Below are 10,899 nucleotides of genomic sequence, written 5' to 3'. Positions count from 1 at the left end.
AGACAATATTTATTCGCCGAAGGAGAAAATGTATTTGTTCGAACCTCTAAACGTCTAGTATTTTTGTACTTTAAACAGTTTATTTTGTCTGCAGCGCGAAGTAACCGGAGTCACGCTATTAGCTTGGGAAAAAAAGTTTAGGTTGAAGTAAACTTTTAATGAACTTGGTTTGATGCTTTCAGGCAAACTTCACCAATTCCAGCCGTTTAGCAGAGCTAGTGGAGTTAGCCAGCAACTAACTAACGTGTTGAATCAGCTGTTAAAAGCCTTGACGCGAGAGAGAAACTGCAGGTTGGTGCGTTCATATAGTTAGTATACATTTTCAGCTCGGTTGTTTTTTAGGAAGACTGCAGTTACTGGTGGTTATAACCTATTTCAGTTCACACCGACGGTTGGTAACTAACAGCGCCTCAAGTTAGTTTCACAGTGACTCATGCACCTGTTGTTGTTATGTGCTGTATTCGTAGTGAAAAATGTCCACCTTACAACCAAACTAGCAACCCTTTGTGACAATAGCAGGGTTTTTACTGTCTCTGTATGCCTGTTTACTTTGAAACAACGGTGTATTATCCTGCTGAAATGACGTTTGTTTCGGTAAGGTAGGTTAGCTAACCTAACTTTGACACACAAGCTGAAGTTGGTTCCCATTTGCCAGCTCCCTATTTTTTTTCCCGTTCCACCTGAAATGGTACAGCAGGTACATTCTGGCGCCTCAGCTGCTGCACTATTTAAGGTGGAACGGCGAAATTCGACTAGGAAGCCAGCTTGAGGCTCGTACGTTGACATGCTTCCTGTTTTAAGGTGAGGCGAGAAAGCCCATCTCACTTCCGTCAGACAGGTAACTAAGTTAAGTCCAGGCTGATGAAAACCAGCAAAATCTCAGCCCAGAATCGCTCAGCGTTGTACGAGCCTAGCCACCATTGTTCACAGGCAACCTGAGCTTGTTTTAAACCCTAAACGCCCGGTTAAACGTTTAGCATCTTTGTAAGTACTCTAAGTTTTTAATTCTCTTGTTTTGTTTAGATGCACCTGTGGCTAATGTGTTAGCCAGCTCGCCGAAACTGCTAGCTTAAAGGGGAACGCCACCAATTCTTCAAAAAATCCTACTTAATTATTTGTTTGAGATGTAAAACAACAATTCAGAGTGGTTTGGTGTGAAATGCTCCGTTCTAAAGAGACTAACCCGAGGTGGAACTGTTTATAGTGGCGGTGATAGGAACCAGACGTCCCTCGCAGAAAGTTCTGACATGAAATCGCTTTTAGCTTAAAATGTATTTGCGTCTATTTATTTTACTCCATTCCTGGCAGAGGGGTTCACACAGGACGTTGTGAGTTTTAAGGACAGGGTTATTATTTTTTTTGCTTGTTTTTAACTATTTTACCATCGTTAACGTTACATTCACTATTCTGTACAGAAATCAGTCTATAGGTCTCTCTGCAACAAGGTTTCAATTCAAACCACTCCAGATGACTCTGTTTACGTCTGAAGGACAGGATTGTCCAAAAAGTTTAAAAAATTGTGGAATTCCTCTTTAGGTCAGCCTACTGTTGCTGTTTTTTGTGTCTTATCCAGTTGTCACAGCTGGTGTTGAGGCAAATCCATGCTTTAAAAGGGCTCTTTAACCACAGGAGTCACTACAATGAAATTGTTTGGTTTGAAGACTAGGAACACCCCCTCTGATGATGTCTTGATGTCTTGTGAGGAACATTAGAAAAGCTAAAAGCAAATTGGGGCGAGTGCTTGATGGCCCTTGCTTTAGTTTTTCCTCTTGGTTGGCTAAAGCAGAAGAAAGCCTGATCACTAATGTTACAGTTTAGCATACGGTTAAGATATTATGTCTGTTTTTATTATCCTCTGCATTAGTGGTACATGAGTGGAGTTCTTTATGGTTCTAAGGGCTTTTCCCGGTGGTTTGAGACATTTGTGAACTGCGTGCTCTGTATTTTAGGTAGAAAACGTTCATGGACGAAAACAATGGTGCAGTACTGCGCTACAGGGTATTACATAACATGCTCATTTGAAATATGTAGACTGTGAGCTTTAAATATGTGTTGTTTATGTTCTTTCTAGGTTTATCCTGACAGGTCCTACTACATCAGGCTCTTCAGGGAAGAGCAATGTATGAAAGTGTGCCAACAGGTATGAAAGGATCGTTCTTCATTTTTCAGCCAGGCTTTGTGATTGTTTTTTTTAGGTGTGTAATAATGCACGTTTTCAGGATCGTGTTTTTATTTCTGAGGTTAAGATTCAATTCCATTTTCAATATTTTGTTTTATTTATATTTAAGGTTATTTTTTTGGATGTATGTGATTTCAGTGTCTGCAGCAGAGCGGCAGCAGGTGCTTCAGGCCTTGGAGAGGCTGCAGTCTAAGCTGGTGCAGCGTGAGGAATGGACTCATAGTGAGCGTCTGGGAGCACTGAAGGAAGCTCTGCAGAGCCCACTGCTCGGCCATATATTAACCCTGCAGCACTCTGTCAGACAGCTCCACGACCAGGTCAGGCTTTGTTTAGTGTAACAGCAGAATACAGCGTTTTAGGGGGTGTTTGGACAACCCCTTTTTAATGTGAGGTGGGCCATATGGTAAATGGTAACTTTGTGCTGTGTGTGTGTGAGGGCTGAATGATTTGGGGAAAATGTCTTAATAGCCATTTTCTGATGAGTATTGTGATTTAAATGCAGTAATTTTCTAAAACTTAATTTCCAGGCATGTTTTCATGTTTTCTTTCTTTTTTTTTTTTTGCCCAAGAAGACCAGAATATCCATTTTTTTTCTGGCATGATGCTTGTATGCTAAGTGTATCAAGTTGCCAGTCAGTTGTGATGGTTGTGATGTCACAGATGATGCACAGTACATGGGTCGTTTGTTGCTTTTGGTTGGTCTAACTCATCTACGGGCAGCTTAAAACTCTGTGTTAATAGTTATTTAAATCTGTGATTTTGATAAACAAATAATCTTTCATCTTTATAGTGTGTGTGTGTATGTATGTGTGTGTGTGTATGTATGTGTGTGTGTGTGTATATATACATACATACATACACATACACACACACACACACACACACACGCACGCACACACACACACACACACACACACACACACACACACACACACACACATATATATCCACCTTTTGGAGTGGTCAAGTCAGAGCCCAGATCTCAAATGCTATGTATGACTTGAAGTGAGCCGTACACATGAGGTGTAATGATTTTTATTTTTATAATATAATATAAAAAATCATTTTATATATATATATATATATATATATATATATATATATATATATATATATATATATATATATATATATATATATATATATATATATTTTCTAAACCATATCTACGATCAAAAATTGTTAGTTACAAAGTGATGTAGAAATTCACCAGTCTACAGTAAGGCAAACAATATACAAATGGAGACAATTTGGGACTGTGGCTACTCTGCCAAGAAGTGGGCGCCCAGTCAAAATGACACTAATAGAACAACGGAGACTCATCAGTGAGGTAAAGAAACAATTCTGAGTGACAGCCAAAGATTTGAAGGCATCGTTGGTTCAGGCTAACATCTGTGTTCATGAGTCTACAGTCCGTAGAACCTTGAACAAGCAGGGTGTCTATGGCAGGACACCACGAAGGAAGCCGCTGCTTACTAAAAAGAACATTGCTGCATGCCTGAAGTTTGGGAAAGAGCACATTGACACTCCACAACGATGCTGGCAAAATGTTTTGTGGACAGATGAAGCTAAGATTGAACTATTTGGAAAGAACACTCAGCGCTACATCTGCTGTAAAAAAAGGCACTGCACATCATGAAAATATCATCCCAACCATGAAGTATGGTAAAGGGAACATGATTTTGGCCTGCTTTGCTGCATCAGGGCCTGGCCAGCTTACAATCATGGGGATGGGGAAAATGAATTCCCAAGTGTATCAAAAAATTCTACAGGATGATTGAGTCTCCGTACGTCAGCTGAAACTCTATACAAGTTGGGTGATGCAGCAGGACAGTGACCCAAAACACCGGAGCAAGTCCACAACAGAATGGCTTATGAAAAACAAAATCCGCCTTTTGGAGTGGTCAAGTCGGAGCCCAGATCTCAACTCTATAGAAATGTTATGTATGACTTGAAGAGAGTCGTACACCTGAGGCATCCAAGGAACATGACCGAGCTAAAGCAGTTCTGCCAGGAAAAATAGGCTAAAATTCCTCCTGAACAATGTGCAAGTCTGATCAACAGCTACGGGAAGTGCCTGGTTGAGGTTATTGCTGCCAATTGGAATAAAGAGCTGAAAGGTCATATTTTTTTGTTATTATTTTAGGCACATTATATTTGACAATACGCTTGACTTAGATGAGGATCAGATCACATTTTATGACAAATTAATGCAGAAACCCATGAAATTCCAAAAGGCTCACATACTTTTTCTTGCCTCTATGTGTGTATCCAAATCATTGAATTCAGGTGTTCCAATCAGAGTCAATCACTACAGACCTCCAAACTTCATGTGGCCTTCAGATTAGCTCAAGCACAGCGTAGAGAGGTTGATGGAATGGTTTTACATGGATCAGATGCATCCAAGTCTTACATCCCCAAGTGCAATGCAAAGCCTCAAATGCAGTGGTGTAAAGTTCTGCCACTGGACTCTAGAACAATGGAGACATGTTCTCTGGAGTGACCAATCACACTTCTCCGTCTGTCAATCCAATGGATGAGTTTGGATTTGGCAGTTGCCAGGAGAACGATACTTGTCTGACTGCATTGTGCCAAGTGTAAAGTTTGGTGGAGGGGGGATTATGGGGCAGGTTTGTTTTTCAGGAGTTGGGCTTGACCCCTTAGTTCCAGTGAAAGGAACTCCTAATGCTTCAGCACCAAGAGATTTTGGACAAATTCATGCTCCCACCTTTGTGGAAACGGCCCCTTCCTGTTCCAACAAGACTGCACGCCAATGCACAAAACAAGGTCCATAAAGACAATGAAATAGTAATGAAATGTTCAGGTTTTGGAAGTGTTTATCATGAGTGTTGTTCAGCTTCAGGTGTTTGAAAATCACACACAGCTGATACTAGCTTTTCCTCTGTGGTGAATGAGTGACTAGTAAGAAGGCAGTTTAGAAACGCCAAGCACATTGTGCAGTCTAGAGGAGCGCGTTCAGGCGTGGTGTGCTTTGCCATTTTCTCACCACTCGCTTAGCTTGTTTGAGTTTGTTTCAACCACACTTGTCATACATTAACTGTGTATCTTGTTAAGTCAGATACAGTTTGTTGTTGTTGTTACAGCATCTCCCCGCAACCCTGACAGAGAAGCGGCTTAGAAAATGGATGGATGGATGGATGGATGGATGGATGGATGGAAAATCCTGTTACATAAACGTCCATTTAAAAAAACAAAACAAAACAAAAAAAAAACAGTTTGCTAAAACATACAATTTCAATGATTTGCCTTTTACCCCAGATGTGGTCAACCAGCCAATACATGTTTGATATCTGATGTGTGCTTCTTTAGTTTACAACAGGAGATGCTAGGCTAACATTGCTAACAAACATTGGGCTTGGACTGTGACCAAACTTATCTGTCAAAATTTGTACTTCCCAAAAGCTTGTAGTATTTTTATTCTCTGTAATTGAAATAGTAGTAGTGAATTACCGTTTCTCCAGTCACATTTGTGTGTTCAGTGTAGTCTGAATTGCGCTACAGTTGAATTGAATCATGGTCAAATGGTTCATTTTGATACAATCAATCACTTCTTCTAGAATCCTAATGAATCATTATGAGATCCGAATTTTACAGACCTAGTAATTAACAAGTTATATAGAGCTATTAATGTGGTTACTACTATGTTTAATCTCCTTATAGACAAAGGTGAATATTTAATGTATCCACGGCGGCGGTTTCTGAGCGTAGGCATGCGTCACGCTTCCGTGCTGCCGAGCTGAGACATTGAAACCCCCTTGTTGCTATTTGTATTCAGGCAGAGTTTTTATTGACACAAGAAACCTCTCCACAATAAACAATCCACATGCCAAATTAAGGTAATGGCAATAACGGAAGCTAGCCTTCATATTCTAAGTGCTGGGAAGGTCAGGCAAGCGCCTATGAATGCGTCAGGTGAAAACCTATTGTGTATACAGAAGCGGGTGGCTGCGAATTTCTTTTTTGTGGATCTATCAAGCCTTAATATCTACTGTCTTGGTTTGAGTAACTGCCTTGTCTGAAATATATTGATGAAATGGCCGGGAACCTGCTCCGTCAGCCTGGGCTAAATAAGCAGAAGACTGATAAGTTTCCACAATGTGAGTCTAAAGGTCATTAATACATTACCTGTTTGGGAGTAGGGAGAACTGCGGAGGAATGTATTGATTTTTTCCCCCCATGCTTTTTCCCTTTTTTTCTGCCTCCAGCTGTAGGGCATGGTTGCTCTTGCCCTATTGCTTGATGTTGTACAGTAGGAAACACTTATGTTTGACATGTAAAGTGCATTTTGAATGCCTGGCATAATGCATTGTATTGCAGAGTCAGCAACCATCAAAATTAGGTTTAATTAAGTTCTGACATGAAGTGTATCTGCTAGTTATAGATATTTATAGACCCTCAATATGGTACAGTGCTTTTATTCCTCTCATATATTATTATTAAATCATACACAAGAACTCATTCTGTCTCTTTTTCCATGCTGCAGCTCAACAGCATGCCTCCAGATGCGTGCAGCGAGTTCAGTTTCTCCAGAAAAGGCCAGTTGATCGTGAGTGCGAGTCGGCCAGGGAGCAGTGTGGGCTCTGTAGTGTCCAATGGCACAAGTATGTCCTCAGCGTCCTCCGAGCAGCTCCAGAGATGGCTCCACGCTGCCGCTAAGGTTAGGCACACACCGCTCGTTCACATGCTGCATTGTGTGGTTGTGTAATAAAGCCATTGATGCCTTATCAGCGACCTTGTGAAGGTTGTTTCGCTCTTTTTGTGTTAAATATTTTTGCTACTCGTATCTAACAGGTTTGGTTAATAGAATTTCTTATCAGTAGATTTGATTTGTTTTGAATTATTTGTCATAGCATCTTTTAGCTGCTTGACATATACTCCCATACACACACATACATGAACATATTCATTTGAGAGAAAGTGAGTGAATTCTTTAGCTGTGCCTGAGTTTCTGCATTAAGGGCTCCTGTTTTTGGTTAATTAAGGAAGGAAGCATGAGTGAATGTATGTTTTTTTAGTCAGCTCATGTGAATTTGACCTCCTTCTTCAGATAATAAACATATTTTTAACATAAACATATATTTTGGTTACCTGCTCTTCTAGCCTTTTTGAAGGACACAAAACTGGAGAAGTGTTACAGGTTCCAGAGACTCACAGTGCGAGTTTCCATTTGGGAAAAAAATCATCATGGTTTCTACTCTGGCTAAGAGCGACATGTGACCAAGAAGGCTGAATTGGAGGGCATTGACCACTAAGGATCTGTAGGAATTCCTTGCACTTTATAATTGTGTGCATAAATCTTGAAATTGTGATTATTGTTAAAGGCCACCTGACATAAAATAAATAAATAAATAAATAAACCAGTACCCATTTTAAAGGTAAAAATTCCAGTAACCAGTAACATTGTTCAGAGTTAAGTTTAGGTTTATTATTTATTTTATGTTTAAATTTTGTATTTTACACTATAATAGTTTAGTTAAACTGTACTTTGTGATGTTTTTTTGGCTGAGCAGTATTGCGAAGCAAAGGACGGTTACCAGTCCAGACCCGGAACTCTTATGTATCTGTTTCCCATCTAACAGCAGACCCGTGAAATATCTGCGGTTCTCGTTAGCCTGTGTGGTCGTGTGATTTCTGAAAGAAACACAGCAACAATGCAGGAGCTTAAATTTCTGTTTTCTGATTTCCATTTCTCTTTGGATTTGATTTTATATGTGAATCATTTGGTGGTCATCTGACCAGTCAGATCCACCCATATGTTCCAGCTTGGCATGTTCGGTACCACAACAAGACAGTTAATGAAATATTTTGTAGCGTGGACCCATAATTCTTTGCGGTTTTGGTTTCAGTGCATTACCGCTTGTTCTTTTTTAAAAATGAGTTTTTCTCATAAAGTCTTTTTGTCATGCTAACAATGATTGTTTTGTGTTTATTAGGTTTTTTAGGTCAGTCAGGCCAAGCTATGTTTGTCATATTTAAACACGAGGTGCCTTATATTGGGTTTCCCAGTGGCACAACGATGTTTTGTTTTTTGTGATCAGGAGATCACAAGTTCAATATTGATTGATTCCTTGTAGTTGTGCATCAGTCCAGGTGACAAAAACATTGATACCAACCTACCTGTCAGTTATCTAAAGAAGATTTGGATCATTTTGCAAAGAAATACTGGAAGTGTGTTCTTTTAAAAGTTGAGACATAAGCTGTGTGTCTTGTTAAATATACATAGTATTTTTCTGTATAGTGACACCAGTTGCCTGTACCATACATTGTATACACGACTGCGAAGCATGGTGGTGGGAGAACAGTTGCGTTTCTGGCTTGGGTTATTTATATTTGTAACTAAGTTATGTAGTGATTATTACTATGATTAGTTGAGTAGCCAGAGTTTCAGAAAAATGCCACACAATAAAAATGGACTTATACTGAACCACAAAAAAACGCAAAACCTTCAGAACATTCCAAAATAATCCGTTCAGTACTGGATAAAATTGGAAGCTTTTATTAACAAACTTAAGCCCCATTATTAAGAAGGTAATGGGTTTGTAGAAAGAGTAGCAGAATTTAAAATGTGTTATTTTCATCATGCAAGTCACCAACTAATCATTACCAGTTCACTGAGAAGGTATAAATCCATTGTTTTTAATCGATTTATCCAAGATGCATGAGGAAATTGTAAATTAGAATGTAGGAGCAGCTTTCTGTGGTCTAAAAGTCAAAGAGGTTGGGTGATGCAATAAAACAACAATCCAAAACACAGGAATAAATCAACAACAGTCTAGCACTCACAATTTGTGTTTTAGAATGGCTGAGTCAGAGTTCTGACCTCAGTCTCATTGAAATGCTGCAGCGTGGTCCAAAGTGGGCCAAACATTGCAAATATATGCACAAACTAAAGCAGTTTTGTTAAGCAGAATGACCTCAAGTTCTTGACCACTGCCCAAGACTGATCACAAGCTATAGAAGGACATTTTTGAGTTGAGTTAATTACCAATAAATGAGGATCCAGTAGTCACTAAATATATATACAGTTTTTTCATTAGTGACCTTGGCTGTTTAGATCACTTTGAGACTACTCAGTAGAATTTGTGGCACTGTAAAATGTTTTGCATGTTTGTATAACAATAAATGGTCTACTACTACTACTACTACTACTACTACTACTACTACTACTAATAATAATAATAATAATAATAATAATAATAATATTGTTGTTGTTGGCAGTCGTGGGCTGGAGGTTAGGGAGCTGGCCCTGTGACCGGAAGGTCGCCGGTTCGATCCCCAGGGCCGACAGTCCATGACTGAGGTGTCCTTGAGCAAGACACCGAACCCCCAACTGCTCCCCGGGCGCCGTGGATAGGGCTGCCCACCGCTCTGGGCAAGTGTGCTCACTGCCCCCTAGTGTGTGTGTGTATTCACTAGTGTGTAAGTGGTGTTTCACTTCACGGATGGGTTAAATGCGGAGGTGGAATTTCCCCAGTTGTGGGATCAAAAAAGTAAAAAAAAAAAAAATTGTTATTATTGTTATTTGGATGATTTAGTCACATTTTAGAAGCTGTTCATGCTGAAATCTAGATAATTCCACTTTTCAGTTTTGTTCTCACAACCACAAGCAAAGTTTCAGATAATCAATAATAGATCAATATTTAGAGGGGCAGAAAACAGAGTGACCACATGCATTTCAACATTAGGTAAACTCAAGAGTATATCTTGTTTAGGGCTGCACAATATATTGTTTTTTAATTGTTATTGAGCTATTGGTCTTTGTCTTTCACAATATTAGTGTTGCAATGTGTGTTTTGACCAATCACAGTTCCAGAAGAGTTTCTGTGGGTGTTTTTGATGAATCTGCATATTGTTATTGTGCATTCATAATTGCAGGACCTATCACAGTCACAGTATGCAGCAATGCAGTTGCAACACTAGTAGTTTATTTGTATAATACAGCCCTACTCCTGTGAATGTTCTGGTGTCTCTTCTCTAGGGAAGAAAAATTGAGCATGTGAGTCTTTTGAGGCCGTTGTCTGGAGGCCTGGGCTTCAGTGTGGTGGGCCTGAGGCCTGATGGAGTGGGCACCCATGGAGTCTTCATAAAACAAGTGCAGCCAGGCAGTGTGGCAGCCAGGTGGGATCAACAGTCCTTTCTTTACCTGCTTGTTTTCTGTTAATTTTGAGTTTTTCATTCAGGGGTAAAGTATAGTGATCCCCAATATGTATATATGAAATATGTGTATTTTCTTATTTTTTATGATTAATGGCTATAAAAAGACAACAGTATGTTTTTTTTGGGAAAGTCTTTTTCAGTAAAACCGCAGTTTTTACAATCAATGCAACCCTGTGGAAAAAAGTCCAAGCAATTCAAATGGGTTTAACTGGACAGGCCATAATTAACCGTGCATAGCCTTTCAAAGATAACCAAGTACTTCACTGCAATTCAGTGATGCTTTAAATTTTTTTTCATAAAAAAAAAAGTTGAATATTTAAAAAAAAATAACTCAAACCGTCATTTTATATGTGAAGGCAAAACGTTCTAAACTTACAATGGAAGTTAATTTAAAGAGATTTTATTATAAATAATTTTGGAAAGAAATGCAAAGGACAGCTCTTTTAGTCAGATGATTTAGGGCAATACAAATAGAAAAAAATAAGATGCATTTTTATTTTAAAAAAATCGTGTTTACTTTAAAACTTTTACATATTAGCAAA

The 10,899-nt window shown here is 39.1% G+C and overlaps 1 protein-coding gene across 3 annotated transcripts in view; it reads left to right on the top strand.

Moving 5' to 3' along the window:
• The first annotated feature begins 32 nt into the window (after positions 1–32).
• Positions 33–10,899, top strand: part of patj (PATJ crumbs cell polarity complex component) — a 207,540-nt gene continuing 196,673 nt past the window's right edge. For 2 of the 3 annotated variants that reach the window (XM_037545466.1, XM_037545464.1), the window contains exons 1-5: positions 33–291; positions 2,072–2,140; positions 2,318–2,496; positions 6,684–6,857; positions 10,179–10,318. In XM_037545466.1, the coding sequence (XP_037401363.1) occupies positions 2,119–2,140; positions 2,318–2,496; positions 6,684–6,857; positions 10,179–10,318 (515 nt within the window). In that variant the 5' untranslated portion in view covers positions 33–291; positions 2,072–2,118. Of the gene's footprint in view, positions 292–830; positions 985–2,071; positions 2,141–2,317; positions 2,497–6,683; positions 6,858–10,178; positions 10,319–10,899 lie in introns of those variants that run through there. The other variant, XM_037545465.1, reaches the window with a different exon arrangement.

This window comes from Pygocentrus nattereri, chromosome 15, assembly GCF_015220715.1.
Source record: "Pygocentrus nattereri isolate fPygNat1 chromosome 15, fPygNat1.pri, whole genome shotgun sequence".
NCBI lineage: Eukaryota > Metazoa > Chordata > Actinopteri > Characiformes > Serrasalmidae > Pygocentrus > Pygocentrus nattereri.
Note: the sequence above shows the minus strand (reverse complement) of the source record. Positions and strands in the feature narration are given on the sequence as shown.